The sequence below is a fragment of the Balearica regulorum genome, chromosome 20 (assembly GCF_011004875.1).
Source record: "Balearica regulorum gibbericeps isolate bBalReg1 chromosome 20, bBalReg1.pri, whole genome shotgun sequence".
Lineage (NCBI taxonomy): Eukaryota > Metazoa > Chordata > Aves > Gruiformes > Gruidae > Balearica > Balearica regulorum.
In genome coordinates, this window is record NC_046203.1 from 11,456,480 (window position 1) to 11,471,489 (window position 15,010).

General features: G+C 59.7%; 2 protein-coding genes across 6 annotated transcripts; both read right to left on the reverse strand.

Moving 5' to 3' along the window:
• Positions 1–126: 126 nt before the first annotated feature.
• ALAD (aminolevulinate dehydratase) lies at positions 127–8,486 on the reverse strand. Of its 3 annotated transcripts, XM_075772061.1 has the most exons (13): positions 8,417–8,486; positions 8,010–8,085; positions 5,003–5,150; positions 4,797–4,847; positions 3,951–4,047; positions 3,292–3,427; positions 2,740–2,823; positions 2,436–2,524; positions 2,063–2,118; positions 1,263–1,350; positions 742–828; positions 379–508; positions 127–274 (listed from the first exon to the last, which is right to left on the reverse strand). In XM_075772061.1, exons 3-13 carry the CDS (start codon positions 5,113–5,115, stop codon positions 192–194), a joined length of 1,014 nt encoding a protein of 337 aa, XP_075628176.1. In that variant the 5' UTR covers positions 5,116–5,150; positions 8,010–8,085; positions 8,417–8,486; the 3' UTR covers positions 127–191. The 3 variants fall into 3 exon arrangements, with proteins under 3 accessions (XP_075628176.1, XP_075628178.1, XP_075628177.1); XM_075772062.1 differs by lacking the exon at positions 379–508 and having other exon boundaries at positions 156–274; XM_075772063.1 differs by lacking the exons at positions 379–508; positions 2,063–2,118 and having other exon boundaries at positions 153–274.
• A 1,922-nt stretch (positions 8,487–10,408) lies between these two features.
• POLE3 (DNA polymerase epsilon 3, accessory subunit) lies at positions 10,409–14,561 on the reverse strand. 3 transcript variants are annotated; one of them, XM_075772065.1, is made up of 6 exons: positions 14,500–14,561; positions 13,920–13,995; positions 13,123–13,208; positions 12,277–12,395; positions 11,613–11,788; positions 10,409–11,535 (listed from the first exon to the last, which is right to left on the reverse strand). In XM_075772065.1, the coding sequence occupies exons 2-5, from the start codon at positions 13,983–13,985 to the stop codon at positions 11,628–11,630; spliced, it is 432 nt and encodes a 143-aa protein (XP_075628180.1). In that variant the 5' UTR covers positions 13,986–13,995; positions 14,500–14,561; the 3' UTR covers positions 10,409–11,535; positions 11,613–11,627. The 3 variants fall into 3 exon arrangements, with proteins under 3 accessions (XP_075628180.1, XP_075628179.1, XP_075628181.1); XM_075772066.1 differs by having other exon boundaries at positions 11,017–11,133; XM_075772064.1 differs by having other exon boundaries at positions 10,409–11,788.
• Positions 14,562–15,010: the final 449 nt, after the last annotated feature.

Consider the following 15,010-nt stretch of genomic DNA (forward strand, 5'->3'; position numbering starts at 1 on the left):
GGTGCGGGGGGGGCACGCGGGGGCTGGAGGTTCGGGGTGTCCCGGGGCTCCCGGAACGGCGGGGCTGTGCGGCTGCGGGGGCGCGCGCTCCCGGGGCCCACGGGCGGCCCCGGCCTGCACCCACCTGCGCCGCGGCACCGCCCGCCCCCGGAAGCCCCGCCCCCCGCCCCCGGAAGTCCCGCCCCCCGCGCTCAGTTCCGTCCCGCCGCCGCCGCCTCCTCCCTCAGCCAGCGCAGGAGTTGCGGTGCGAAGTACGTGATGATGGCGTCGGCCCCTGCCGAGAGAACAGGCGCTGGAGCCGTCCCGGGGGGGGGGCACGGCCGCGGGGGCGGGGGCGGGAGGGGGGGGGGTGGCAGGCCCCGGGGCCGCCCGCCTCACCTGCGCGCCTGAAGGCCGTTACCGTTTCCCTGACGGCAGCCTCCAGGCTGAAGGCCCCGGCCTGGGCCCCGTGCCACAGCATGGCGAACTCCCCCGAGACGTGGTACACGGCCAGCGGGTGCGTGGGGTGCTGAGGGGAGAGAGGTCAGCCGGGGGGGCGCCCCTGCCCAGGCACCCCAGTGTTCCCAGGGCGAGCACGGAGGGACCCGGCGGTGCCCCAGTGCCCGCCCCGACGTGTAAAACCAGCGGTCGCATCCCCCTCCGGTTTGGGTGTCCAAATCTCCCATCCCAAACACGCACCTCCCCTCGCCCTCCTCCCCCAGGGACACCCAGTGCCCTCGCTGCCCTGCACAAGGAACTTACTCGGGCCTTGACGTCCCTGACAATGTCCAGGTAGGGCATCCCCGGCTTCACCATCAGCATGTCCGCTCCCTCCCGCACGTCCCGGTCCTGCGGGGGGAACACGCGCGCGATGGGGCAGCTCGAGGTAGAAGAACATTTTCCAGCAAGTCCACAGTTGGTTTTCCCCAGAAGTTTTGAGTCCCTAACAGCCACTGGAACCCACAGACGGGCTGTGACGGGGAAGAGCCAATGCTCCCCTCGCCAGACAGGCAGTGCCTGGGGAAAGCCATGGCTGCGTGTCCCCGGACCCAACGCCTCAAGCCACAGTAGGGTACAGGGTCACCAACTCCAGGCTCCCAGCGCACGCTGGGGACCAGCTCTCTGGCAGGCTGACGGGCGTCACGTTTCTCTCACTTGAGAGGGAAGACCCTCGGCCATTTTGGCTGGTGTGCCTCCTTCTGCCTCCAACACCCCTGGGCTTGCTCCCCGCAAACCCACGACCCTTGGTGCCGCCCCGGGCAGCCCGACCCCGGCTCACTCACCACGGCGCGCATCGCCAGGCCCCTGGCACCCAGGGGCAGCTGGTAGCATTTCCTGTCTCCGAAGGCGGGTTTGGATAGCGCAGCGTCCCTGGTGACAGGCAAGGCAGAGGGCAGGGTGTGAGGACCAGCATGGTTCCCTGTGCCTCTTGCCCTGCAAAGCTTCAGAAACATCAGGACAGGCTAAGACCTGGGCCATCGGGGGCAGGAAAAAGGGGGCTGTCCCAAGCCTCAGCACCCCAGGATCACTCTAGGAGGTCTGACAGGCCATGGCCTGGGAGCTGCTTGAATACCCGCTGCCCTCCCCCTGCCCATAGTCTGGGGTAAAACCCTGTCAGACATTTCCCTTTTGCTCTTTTCCAAGGCAGGTTCCTCAGGGATGCCCTGTTGGTGTCAGGCCGTTCGTGGGATGAGGTCTAACAGCTGACTGAGCTGAAGCTTGTCCCTGAAGCCACCCTTTGGGGCAACCCCAGCTCCTGCGACTCCCCTCCTCGCTGCTCCTGGCAGCTGCAGGCAGCTCCCTCCCTGCCTGCCTTGCCACCAGCACCCAGGACAAGCAGGTGAAGGGGTGGGACAGAAGATCACCCGGGTGATCTTCCCACCAGCCAGCCTCTCATGGGAAATGTACACTAGTCTCCCTTTTGCACTGGGAAGTAGGAGGACAGCGCTCCGAAGTGACCAGCGTGGCCCCAGCTGCGGCCCAGGCTCTGGCCGAGCCCCGTTCCCAAGTAACTATCTGGGAACGCACCTCCCGGGCAGCCTGGCGCCGGCCGGGGCTGCTGCCGGCTGAGGGACAGACCCACCTGAAGGGACCGTAGAAGCATGAAGCAAACTTGGCGCTGTAGCTCATCACTGAGACCTGCAGAGGAGGGTGGAGCCGTGAGGGCTGGAAGCTCGGTGCTGCATCCCAGCACCAGGGCAGTAGTGATTCCCTCCCACGGCTGTTTTATACTCTGCCCCACATCCTGCTTCCCCTGCCAGCGGCCTGGCACCTTGCTGTCCCCGTGTCCAGCCAAGGACATTCCCTTCCTGCGTGCACTGGGGTGTGGAAACGCCTGCGGCACATCCTGGGCGATGCGGGCGTTTGCCTCTCCCACCACTTGCCCAGTCCCGCTGTGCTGCAGCCTCCCTGCAGATGTCACTCCTGCCTTTGGCACACGCAGATCCCGAGCTCACCTTGTTGCCCAAGTCATTGGAGATCAGCGCCTTCTTCACGGCCGCGATGCGCCCATCCATCATATCTGAGGGGGCAACGATGTGGCAGCCTGCAGGGAGAGAGCGGAGATGCTGAGCAGTGCCTGAGGCTGTGACGGTTCCTGCAGGAGGAGGTGGCCCCAGGGCAGAGGGGCCGGGGGTGCGTGCGGCTCTGTTGGGGCTGGCGCCAGGAGGGCAGGGGGAACCTCCCCCGGCTCGCAGCGAAAGCACTCCTGGTTGGAGCCAGACTGCCAAACTCGGGTACCGCTGCCAGGAGACTCCTCACCCGCTCTGGCATAGGCCAGCGCCACTTCTGCCAGCCGCAGGCAGCTGGTCTCGTTCTGGATGGTGCCGTCTTCGCGCAGGATGCCTAGGAGACAAACCTGGAGTTAGGCGAGGGGCTGGCCGCCTCGATCCCTAGGTTGGAAGTGTGGCTCTTGGGACAAGCTACGGAGATGCTCTGAGCAACAGCAGGGAATGTGTTAAGGGAGCTGGGTAAGGAGGGGACCAGGAGACCGATAACACAGCACTCCAGGCACTGGACACGGCACGTGGATGCTCCAGGGAAGGGAAGACAGATGGGGACACAGATGGGTGCTCAGACGGACTCAGAAGGCCAGGGAGCGGGTGCCTGAACCACCCATGCCTCCCACCCTGCTGTCAAAGCACTGGACAGGTCTCAGGCTCAACTGCACCAGTGCTGGGGAGCCAAGTCTTGGGGCAAGAGCTGGCCAGGCCCCACCAGCATCCTGAGCTCCTCAGCAAAAATGGGAAACCCCCGAAGAATCCCAGTGCCAGGAAAATGCCCAAAGAGCAGCCCGGGACCCCAGGCTCTCACCGCAATGCCCGTGGGAGGTGTAGGGGCACAAGCAGACATCGCAGGCAATGAGCAGCTCTGGGAAGGTGGAGCGGATCTTCTTGATAGCCTGGATGGCAGGTGTGTCCTCGGCATCAGCAGCGGAGCCTGTCTCATCCTGTGGGAAGAGAAATGCCTCAGCATGCGGCGCTGAGGGTGTCCCACCAAATCCTCCCTAGCAGCAGTTCCGCCCAAGGAGCATTTTCTGAACTGCAAGACCCTGTAACGCGGGGCGGTGTCACCACCACCGATGGAAGAGGGCGACAGAGCAGTGTCTCTGAGCAGTAAGGGCAGGTCTCGGGGCCGCCCACAACAGCTCCCAGCGCAAGGCTGGGTCAGGGGGAGCCGTACGGGAGATGCCCTACCCAAGTCATCCTGCAGCGCAGGGCCGACTGCTCTCCTCTGCCTGCAGTGACCCACCACTCGTTCAAAGGGACAGAGGACAGCCAGAGTCACCAGGAGCATTTCGGGTGTCGCTGCGGTCTCCCATCCCTGCCCTGCTTGGCCGAGCGGGGTGCTGGCATGCCCAGAGACCCTGAACTGCTCCTGTGGGATCAGGAGACCCCCCGGCCCCACACTGCTCTCTCCCCCACACCCCCTGTTGCTACCCCAAGCCCCCTGCCACCACCACACACGCTGACCTTGTGGACCTTGCTGGGCACCCCGAAGATGAGCACGCACTTCAGACCATCCTCGACGAGGGGACGCAGCATCCCCTCCAGCTTGTTGACTCCATACCTGAGAAGAGCAAAGCGAAGGGGGCTGCCAGGCACCCAGCTCTGCCCCGTGGGACTCGGATGCTGGTCTGTGAGTTGGATGCTGTCTGTGAGCGATCCAGCACCCACCAGCACCCACACCAAGCAGCAGCTGGAGGTCCAGGGGAGGTGTTGCCTTAACACTGGGAAGAACAATCCAGGACCTTATCTGGGGCTACAGGAGCGTTATCTGCTGGGCACGGACACTCTCTGCTCTGAAAGGATGAGCGTGCCCTGCCCTTGGATCCCTTATCTTGGTGTCCCTGTTGCAGATCCATCCCACATCCCCACAGGACCACCTCCCCTCGGGCCTCTGTGACTACAGCCCTGCTAACGTAGCAGCAGATGAAGACGGGATCTGCCAGTCCAGCAAGATCTAATGCAGGACCAGAGCCCGTGTCCTTGCACAGGTTTTCTAGCTGCTGCTGGAAAGCCCATTCACTTCCAAATTCCCTGCGTGCCCAGCCCACACGACATGCGAGTACTGTGGGGCATCGTGAGACCGTGGCACTTTTCCTGCCAGTACTGGTACTTTCCCAACATCCCCAGTATGATTCCCTCCACTTCCATGGCGGACGAATGCTCCCATCCTGCCTGATGTTGGGGGATCCCCACGGCAGGGACCACAGAGGTTGGAAGCGTCACCCTGACCCACGCTCATCTCAGCCATACGTCAACCCTGCTCAGGCACGGCAGCGACTGGCACGCAGCTCGGAGGGGCTGGTTTCTTACCTGGCTTGTCCAGGGAGGCTGGGGATCGGCTCCACCGCATCAGGGCTGTCACTGCAGGAGGTGGATGGGACAGAGATGTGAGGACTCGGTGTGAGAAGGAAGCCTCTACCCCAGGCTTGTCCACAGGGAATATTTTGGGGAGTAGCTCGTGGAGCACCTGCACCAGTCAACCTGAGCATGGTCCCAGAGAGCCAGGGCTCACTCACGTGACAAAAATGGGGTAGATGAGGTTGGAGGCATCGAAGGTGGTTGCTGTACACTGCCAGGAGCGTAGCACCGGGTGGAAGTAGCCACTGTGAAGAAGGGAGTCTGCCTGCATCTTGGGCCTTCACCAGGGGGCTGTGGAAGGAGACTCTGAAACACCAGAAGAAACCGGCAGGCTGGTTAGTGGCGGCGTCCCGGTAAGCCATGGCTAGCGGTGCGTGCGAGGGGGACTGAGATCCAGGCAGCCACTGCAGGACCGTCCCTGTCCTGCTCCGGGCACACACAGGGAGCAGGAGCTGCTGCCCAGCCAGCTTCATCCCAGCACCCCTGGGCGCTGCCCTGTGCCGGGTGGGTGTTGCGGGACACACCACTTCCCGTAAACAGGGATGATGCTGACGCCTCTCCGCAAAACCTCCCGATTCTGTGTGTGAAACCACCAATTTGCAGCCACCGGCGTCCTCCCGCAGCAGAACTACGTTCACACGGTTCAAGACTACCACCCTCCTCGGGCTCTGTCTGCTCCTTCCAGTGTGCGTAACTGTACCAGCAGTTTTCTCGTGACAAGATGGTCATTGCTTAATTTGTTTTACTTTTGCTTAATGCCATATAATTGTGTGATACAATTTCGAGTAGTCGAAAACTGCTCTGTGTAGCACAAGGTATTTGTAGCCGCAGCGTGAAGGTGCAGTTACAGAAGAGCACGGGCACGGGAAGGGAGAGAGGTGCAGGAGCACCCTGAAGGGACCAGGGCTCTGAACCCTGCGGTCACAGAACTCTGGTGGTAAAGAAAACTTGGGCAAAACAGACTTCAGGGGTAACAGAGAGCAATTACTCAATATACATAAATCAAGTGTTAGCTATGTTATTGTTGAAACTTCTTCTGTAGCAATATTTTCTTCTTCTGTAACAGTTAGATTTAGTGGTAATTCTGCGATTAGACCACTAAGATTTAAATTTCCACTAGCGTTAAACTGTCACCAACATGTGGTTGGTGACAGCATGAGGGAAGGGGCCGGGGGAAGGCGGCTGCCCTGAGACGAGGCGTTTGGCCGCAGCACAGAGGGAGCAGCTGTTACGGCCCTGGGAACCACAACCCGAGCAGCAGACTGTACGGAGCGGCTTCCACGACTTCTGCCAGCTGGACACGCAGGGCCACATCCCACAAATGCCCCGTGCGGAGGAGCCGGGGGTGCCCTGGGGAACAAACAGCAAAGGGCCTACCGCAGATTTTGTTTTAAGGGCTGCAACCCAAGGGAGGCGAGTGGGGGGAGAGCTGGAGTCAGGCTGCTGAAAGTCAGCGGGATTCCTCCACTGGGACCCTGGGCAGGGCAGGGATTCCCACAGGAGACAGAGCGAACAGGAGGATGGGATTCCGCAGGGAACCCATCCTGACGCCCCCCCGGGGGCCTGCACCCGGCTCTCTCCAGCGAGCACAGGGCTCCCTTGGCATCCCAGGACACGGTCCAGGGGAGAAAGTTTTACAGCAGTGCTCGCAGCGGCAGTCAGCAAGGGAGCTGGGCTGCAGATGGCTCCATTCTGCTGGAAAACCTTTAATTTGAAGCATTCACCTATTTTACACACTCAAGATCCTTCAGACATTCTAGTGCTGAGCCAAATTCTCAGTCTGCATCAGGCCACCCCAGCGCACAGGGCGCTCGTAATACAGCGACATCGCGTTCAGTGCAGGGCTTGAACCGAGCCTCTCACACCCCGGGCAATCACCTCTGCTTGGGGACGGGGGAAAAGGCAACTCTCAGTTACCCACAGGCTTACACGTATAAAAACACGGTATAAAAAGATCAGACTGTGCTTGCGCGGGATGCAGACCAGCTGACGGGCATGCTGGCAGCGTCACGGCATCATTTGGCGAGGAATTTTTAGCCCTGGAAAGCTGCTGCTGCTGTCCTTACTCGCAGGGAACGGGACGGCCCTTGGGTGAACTGGAGTTGGCAGCCCCAGTGCGGCCGCTGGCGGCTCAGGCAGGGCTGCAGGCAGGGCTGCAGGCAGGGCTGCAGGCAGGGAGTGAGCGAGAACAAAGGGCTCGGTGAACAAAAAAATCCAAAAAATGCTTTAAACAGTTAATCCCACGGGAAGAAGGGGAAGGGGGGGCGGGTGGGACCAGAGGCACCTGACTCTGTATGGGACAGATAGACACCACAGCTCCAGGAACCGCCCTCTCCGGGGAAGGAGGAGATGGGCACCCGCAGAATTGCAGAGCGGAGATAGCAGCTGCGGCGGGTGGGCCCCGGTGGAGCACCCTTCTGCTGCCAGGCCCTCCTGAGATGAGGGAGAAGCTGGCGGGCGCAGGCCGCAGGCTCACCTTCCCACACCGGGCACCCGGTCGGACGAGGGCACCGGGGTGTTACAGCCGCAGAGCTGCCACACGCCCCGCAACTGCCCGACAGCCGGGGAGGGATGGCAGCGGGGCAGAGCAAGGTGCCGCAATAAGGGGACGATGCACCACCACGTACGTTACACCCTCGAATGGGGCTGTTCCCCCCCCAGATCCCCTTAGGGCTCCCAGCAGAGCACAAGCGCCTCTGCCATTAAAGGCCCAAATCTGGATTTCTAAAGCAATTTGCTTAATGCACACCCGAGCCTCAGTACGGAGGGGTTTACGAACAGCCCCGCGGCACAGAGCACATTTCACCTTTGCTCCTCCGCGCTGGGACTGCTCGAGGGCCAGCCCAAAGCCGCAGCACCCGAACCCGCACTTCTGCCCAGCCCGGGCCCGACGCGGTGACCCGGGTGCCTCGCTGCGTTCGAGGCAAGAGAAGCAACTGCAAAAACGAGAAAACCACGCACACGCCGCCCTCCCGTTTAGCACGAACGAAACAAACTTGGCGGACGGGCTGAAGCCAGACCCGACGCACGCCAAGGGTGAGCTGCAAAGGTCTGCTCCAGCTCCTGACAGCACCGCCGAGCTACCGAGAGACGAGGAAGTTGCTTTTCAGCATTTCGGGATACAGAAATGGATGCAGCGTCATCCTTCGGTACACAACTATTTACCTGAAGTCCCGGAGACACACGCAAGCTCCCGAAATCCCAGGTGGGGAGCAGGGACAGACTAGGAAAGCGGAGCTCCCTGGGGAGAAAACAGAACTGCGGGTTAATTAACAGTCACTAACAAAGGTCAAGAACGTTATCGAAGATTTCCTTTTCCAGGTAGGATCTGGAAACGGGGGGATGCTCAGGGAGGGTCTGTAATTACACCGCAGGGTGAGCAGGGGAGGGTCAGCCCCCCTGGCATTTACGGGTTACCGAGCAAAAACCGGAATCGTCCCGATCTCCGGCCTCTAGGCAGCCCTACAAGAGGCCGGGGTCGGGGACCGGGGGGGGGGGGGGAACCGGAGCCGGGGAACCCGGCTCCGGTTCCCCCCCCTCCCCGGTCCCCGACCCCAGCTCCCCGCACTCACCTACCGCCACCGCCGCGTCCCGCTCCGGCCGTGTGACCGTCCTCTGAGCTCTCGATTTGCATAACCCCGCCCCCCTTATTTACATAGTCACACCCTACCTGAGGCGCGGGGGGGGGGGGGGAAGATGGCGGGAAGTCTCGCGCGGCTGGAGCGCGGGAAAAGGTTGGAGGCGGCGCGGCGTGGAGGAGGGGCGGGGGTTTAGGGGGTGGAGGGGAATGGAGAAAGGTTTTGGGGTGCTGAGGCGGGGGGGGATGGAATAGGGCGTTAGGGTGATGTGCGGCCATGCAGATGGGTTTTGGGGTGCTGCGGGGGGCACCTGGAGCCGGGTTTTGGGGTGCTAAGGGGGGGTCTGGAGCACAGCTGAATGGGGCATGGAACAGGGTTTTGGGGTGCTAGGGGGGTCTGGAGCACAGCTGAATGTGCTGTGGAGCTATGCAGCTGGGTTTTGGGGCGCTGAGGGGCATGGAACAGGGTTTTGGGTTGCTCGGGGGTCTGGAGCACAGCTGAGTGTGCTGTGGGGGCGTGCAGCTGGGTTTCAAGAGCTGCAGAGGGACTTGGAGCCAGGTTTTGGGGTGCTGGGGGAGCCTGGACCAGGCCTTTGGTGTGCTGGGGGAAGCCTGGAGCTAGGTTTTGGGGTGCTGGGGGGCCGTGGAGCACAGCTGAGTGTGCTGTGAGGCTATGCAGCTGGGTTTTGGGGTGCTAGGGGAGCCCGGAGCAGGGCTTTGGGGCACTACAGGTGCTTAGAGCAGGTCACCAGGGTGCTATAGGGGACAGGAACAGGGCCTGGGGTGCTGTGGGGGCACAGAGCCAGGTTTTGGGGTGCTGCAGGGGCCTGGAGCTGGGCTTTGGGGTGCTGGAAGGGGGCAGGAGCATGGCTGAGTGTGCTGTGGGGACATGCAGCTGGTTTTTGGGGTGCTGCAGGGGTACCTGGAGCCAGGTTTTGGGGTGCTGAGGGGCATAGAACAGGGCTTTGGGGTGCTGGGGGCCATGTGGCTGGGTTTTGGGGTGCTGCAGGGGGGCTGGAGTCAGGTTTTGGGGTGCTGGGGGGCCTGCAACAGGGCTTTGAGGTGCTGCAGGTACCTAGACCAGGGGCAGGGCTGGGTGTGCTGTAGGGGCACAGAGCCAGTTTTTGGGGTGCTGGGGGGCCATGCCAGGCCAGGGGAGGCTGGAGCCACACTGCAGGCCCGGCGGCACGCGGGCAGGATGTGCAACCTCCATCTGAGAGCACAGGGGGTGCAGGGGGCAGGTTTATCACACGGTGTTCTGCAGCTCCCGCACGGGAACATCGTCTCCTCAGGGTCTCCTTGGCCCACTGCGGCGCATCACCCCAGCTCCCCCCATCCCTCCTCTGTCCCCCCCAGCCTAGTGCCTCTCACCGGGGCCGAGCCGAAGGCTCCTCCCGCCAGGGATACAAACATCGGCACCCACCCCTCGCCTCTCCGGTAACTGGAAATCTCCTCCTTCTCCGTAAGCGATTTCACAGCCAGTTTGCTTCTGCCTCACTGCAGGCTCAGACGTGGGTTTACGCAACTGCAACCTGCTCGGTTTATTACCAACAGAAACAAGAGACTCCATTTATGTAAAAAAAAAATTGGCTTTTATTTGGATATTGTTCCCTTCCAGAATATGCACCCCAGATGTGTACTAAAAGAGGACAAAAAGGAGAAAAAAAAAAAAAAAAAGAGGAAAAGCTAGAAGGAAGGCCTTTTTTGTTATTGGAGATAACACTTCATCTGTCACTGACTGTGCCAGTAGAAACTTTGACAGCAGAAAATCTTTGTTGATTTAGTTCTTTTTGGGAGCTGGGCTTCTGTGTGTGAAAAGCCATCGTGCCATAAAAGCATAAAGCAGAGTAGCTCTGCATCAGTTTTTTGGTGAAAAGGACATCCTGTTCCTCACAAATGCTATTTTAAAACTGCACGTAAACAAAATTAGTGTATTTTACTTGAGCGTACCTAAAACTTCCCTCAAGTTTCCTTTACCAGACCTTAGTTAAGTTCAAATATTAGGTTTATTAGTCTTCAAAAAGATAAGTCACATAATAAAGCATTTTTCCCCCAAAAAACCCCTTATTCTAATAGATAACTTTCTCAGAGAAGAGAAAGGAAAGGCATCAAACCTAAGAATTAAAGTATGAAAGAACAAACCTGTATGAGTACTAAGGACACAAAGAGCTTGTTTCAGCCCATCTTTCTTGAAGGCTATTTTAAAAACCGCAGGCGTGAGGCTGGCCCTCCAGGGTAGGAACGTCCCGTCCTCGCTGCCCTGGAGCCCATCACGCTGGGAGGCAGCCCGCACCTCTGGAACGACTGTCGAAGGCTAACGAGAGACCTCTGATGTAATTAGTCCATTCTAATTGGAATAAAAACCCCACCAAAATCCACCACTCTATTCTACCACATTTAAACTTGTTGCAACCATCAACCTGTCTGCGGAGGAGGTGAGACCATTGGATCCAGCGGTGCCCACAGCTGATGTCCAACAAATGTACCAGTTGATCCAGCCGCCTTTTATCACCCCGAGACACCTTCTAGCCATTAATTTTGCTTCAGATTTTTAAGCACTTTTGGTATTTAGTTGAAATCCTAAGTGCTGTGGAGTTTAATTTAGGTTGGTTTGGGGGAGAAAGTCAGCTGAGCAGACCCCCGCACCTTGGACGGTTGCAGTGCATTGCTGCATGAGTGGTACGGTTCACAGACACAGTATCGCCGTCGCAGCTGCAGCAGGGAGAGAAGGCACAGCCAGAATGCAGGAAAATGAAGGGAAAACCCCCCAAGTTCACTTGGATAAAAAGCTCCTATGTTCAGCTTCCAAGTGTCCTGACATCATCATGTAAATTCTAAACCCCAAAGGGTTAATGACCTATTTGACTCAGCCCCTGACTTGGTTTAACGAGCTTATCCAACAGTCTCTCAAGTTCTCCTGGCCAGCTTCTGTACTGAGCATCCGACATCTCTTTTTTTTCCCCCTCCATTCCAGAGCCAACCCAGCACAATGCGCCCGGTCCCAGGAACGCGGGGAGGAGCGGGCCTTCCACGAGAAAAGCTTGAGCAGAAGTCCTTTATGTACAAGGTAAAGCCAAAAAGGGACGGGCCCCACAGGAACAGTACAAAGCTCTACTGGAAACAAGAGGGGACACAGCAAGGTTGATTTACAGCATTTATATCCCTCTGAACAAATCCCAACCCCTGCGCACGTCTCATCAGCAAGCTCAGTTGTCCACCTCTTCCTCATCATTTTGCTCTTCTTCCTCCATCCTTTCGTCATCGTCATCGTTCTCTTCCTCTCGGCTCTTATCTTGCTCCTCTGAGTCTGCCTTCTTGTCTTTATCTTTCCTTGCTTCTTTCTTCCCTTTCTGTTCACGCCTGTAAACTAAAAAGAGAGAACACTGAATAATCGCAGGCCAGCGTTTCCACGGCACGAGCAGTACAGTAGCTGATGTCCAACGTCCACTTGCTCTCCAGGCTTACAAGGGGAGCAGCGAACTCATAGCAGCAACTCACCCTATTATTTGAGCTGTGCTGACCAGCTCCATAGGAAATCAGGTTAAGTTTCAGCAGAAAAGTGCTGAAAAGGACGCAGGAGTTCACATTTACAGGCAGCACCTAGGACTTTCCTTAGATAAACCTAATAGGGGAGTGAGAGCAGATGAGACTTTCTCAATCCTCATCAGTTGTGAAATAAGGTTATCCCAGTCCCGTTAAGGTGCACATTATTTACTCCCCAGGCAAACCACGGTGTAGGATGCTGGGCAAAGAGAAAAGAAACGAGACAGGCAAGTAAGTGTTGCTTGTCCAGGGTTCGAGGAAAACAGGACTCAGTGCTGCTTAGACTCCCTGGACACAAACTGAGGACGATACCTTCCAGGGATTCTTTCAAAGGGGCTACAAATCGCTGAAACTCCATTTCCTCCATGGCAGAGAGAACGTCACCAGCGTTCAGCGTTTTCCTCTTCCCCTTCATGGCAAAGTTATTTGCGCTAGTCGAATACAAGAAGGAAAACAGAGTTAATTGGTACTATCATCAATTTTGTCTTCTTAAACTCACAAGCAACTTCAAAAATAAAAAGCCATCTTGTAAACATTTGGGGGCATTTTTAATCACTTACTAGTAGTAGTTTAAGATACGTCTTGTTTACATTGGCTGTTTGTGGTTTCATCTAGTTGCACTGCTTTCCCACAGCATTGGCTTTCTGCTTGCCTGGAACTTTTCTACAACCAGGGGCAAGGAGAAAGCCTGAACGTTGGCTGTTGGGTGACAATTCCACAAAGAGTATGTGACACCAGAGGAGCGACAGCCTGCACAGCACATTCCCAGCCACCCCAAAGACGTTGCTGTGTTCTCTGCGACCGGCCCAAGGCTGACTAGGTCGGCTCACGCTTGCCCTAACGCAGCTACGTGACTTGGAGAGCGAGCTAAGGGCTCTCGCCGGAGCCAGGAACGGCCACGCAGCCATAATCTAAGGGTAACGGCAGTTTGGGAGCCCAAACGTCCCTGCTGGGGTGGGGGCACCCCTGTGTGCAGAGCCAAGCTGCCCTCCCTCCCCACGGGTGTGAAACCCAACTGCTGCAGTCTGGTACTGGGCTAGGGTAAGAATTGGTTTGTTTATATGCACAGACAATACCGCAACAAATACGCCAGGACAGCCAGCAGAGAGGGGAATTATAAATCATCTGCGCTGGTTATCTGATGCAGCAAATTCTTACCACGATGTTGCATAAAGCACAAACACGCTTGCCGCTCGAGATATTGCGCTCCGAGCTTCTTTGGAAATATTTACTCCATCGGGAAGCTGAAAAACAAATTCAACTTCTATCAGCAGCTGCTATAAATAACTTAAACTTGCATAATTCACGTTAGTTCCATTAAGGTATTCAGAGGGCTCAGCACAACTGGAAACCAGTCGTGGATCTCGGATGCTATCGCAGAAACGTTGATGCCAGCTGAAAGCCAACCACAACTGGACTGTGCTGTCCGAGACGCGGGAAGCTACACAGAGGCCAAGTAACTGCTGGACCCACGTGGGTCTGGCCACCGTCTCGGGGGCAATACTGGCGATGACTGTCACGTTCCTGACACGGACCAACCGCCCCGCCAGAGCCAGACACGCTCATTGATGTCTCGCAGCTCGAGACCACCCATACCATTAAATTAATACGGGAGTTACTCCAGAGTTTCGCACAGATAAGGAGTTGCTTCCGCTCTCATTTTGCGGGGGAGCGGGTTCAGTTAGTCCCGCTGCGAGAGGCCCCTGCCTTTGAACCTTCCTTCTGATGGTTACATGGCACATCACCGGGGGGGGGGTGCAGCCGGGGCCCGCCCCGAGAGCGCCCCTCCGGCACGGGGGCAGCCGGCACCGCGCCCCCCGGGGAGGATCCTCCCGGGCCCGGCTTGGGCAGCAAAACCGCGAACAACGAGGCCCCAGCGGGCGCTGCCCGGGGAGAGCTCGCTCGTCCGCAGCCCCCCCCGCCCCGGTGGCCGCGCTCCCGGGACCGGCACCCACCGCCTCCTTGATGATGCGGGTGATGACGGCGTTGGGCAGGTTCAGGTCCTCCGGTCTCTCCGCCATTCTGGGCCTCCTGCAAGGCAAACGGGGCGTCACCGGGAGCGGGGGGTGCTGAGGGACCCGGGGGGGGGGGGGGGGGGGGGGGCGGGACTGAGAGGGCTGAAGGGGGACTGAGGGGGCCCGGGGGTGCTGAGGGGCCCGGGGTGGGTGCTGAGGGCCCCGGGATGGGTGCGGACTGAGGGCCCGGGGTGGGTGCGGACTGAGGGCCCCGGGCTGGGTGCGGACTGAGGGCCCCGGGCTGGGTGCTGAGGGCCCGGGGGTGCTGAGGGGCCCGGGGTGGGTGCTGAGGGCCCGGGGTGGGTGCTGAGGGCCCGGGGTGGGTGCTGAGGGCCCGGGGTGCGGACTGAGGGCCCCGGGATGGGTGCTGAGGGCCCCGGGATGGGTGCTGAGGGCCCCGGGATGGGTGCTGAGGGCCCCGGGATGGGTGCTGAGGGGCCCGGGGGGGTGCGGACTGAGGGCCCCGGGATGGGTGCTGAGGGCCCCGGGATGGGTGCTGAGGGGCCCGGCCCGACCCTACCTCGCCCGAAGCGGCCGTACGAAGCGCGCGCTCCGCCGCTGCCCTCTGACCTCTGCCCCGTCCCGGCGTGCAGCGCGGTCCCTCCCGCCCGCCCCCGCCGTTGCCTGGTAACGAGAAGGCGGCGGGGGCGGCCGGGCCGCCACGGAGAGCGGGGGGCGAGGGGCGGCGGGCCTGGGGCTGCTGGCGGGGGGCACGGACGGGAGCCTGGGGCGGGAGGCAGGGGTAGGCGGTGGAATACCGGCAGTCAGGGGGGGCCTGCGGGGTGTAGGGGCTGGGGGCGGGAGCAAGGGCAGAGGGTGAGAGCCTGGGGGGAGCTGATGGTGGGTGCCCGTGGGGGCAGGGGCTGTGCCCCCCCTAATGCTCTCTGGCCTCTCCCCGCAGTGCTGAGAGGGTGAGGGCACACAGCCTGTGTGCGTGCCTTCAGCTAGGGCATCGCTGTCCCGCAGGCCGCAGCCCCGTGCCTGGCCCAGACTTCTGTAATTTCACAAGATTTTATCGCTGTTGATAACCT

Excerpts from the sequence above, each read along its gene's own strand:
- ALAD (XM_075772061.1), bottom strand. The coding sequence starts at position 5,115 with ATGCAGGCAGACTCCCTTCTTCACAGTGGCTACTTCCACCCGGTGCTA. Across the intron at positions 4,848-5,002 it reads ATCTACCCCATTTTTGTCAC|TGACAGCCCTGATGCGGTGG; the intron begins GTGAGTGAGCCC and ends CACCTCCTGCAG. Across the intron at positions 2,525-2,739 it reads GCTGGCCTATGCCAGAGCGG|GCTGCCACATCGTTGCCCCC; the intron begins GTGAGGAGTCTC and ends CTCTCCCTGCAG.
- POLE3 (XM_075772065.1), bottom strand. The coding sequence starts at position 13,985 with ATGGCGGAGAGACCGGAGGACCTGAACCTGCCCAACGCCGTCATCACC. Across the intron at positions 13,209-13,919 it reads CCCGCATCATCAAGGAGGCG|CTTCCCGATGGAGTAAATAT; the intron begins GTGGGTGCCGGT and ends TTTGTTTTTCAG. Across the intron at positions 12,396-13,122 it reads GTGCTTTATGCAACATCGTG|CGCAAATAACTTTGCCATGA; the intron begins GTAAGAATTTGC and ends GTATTCGACTAG.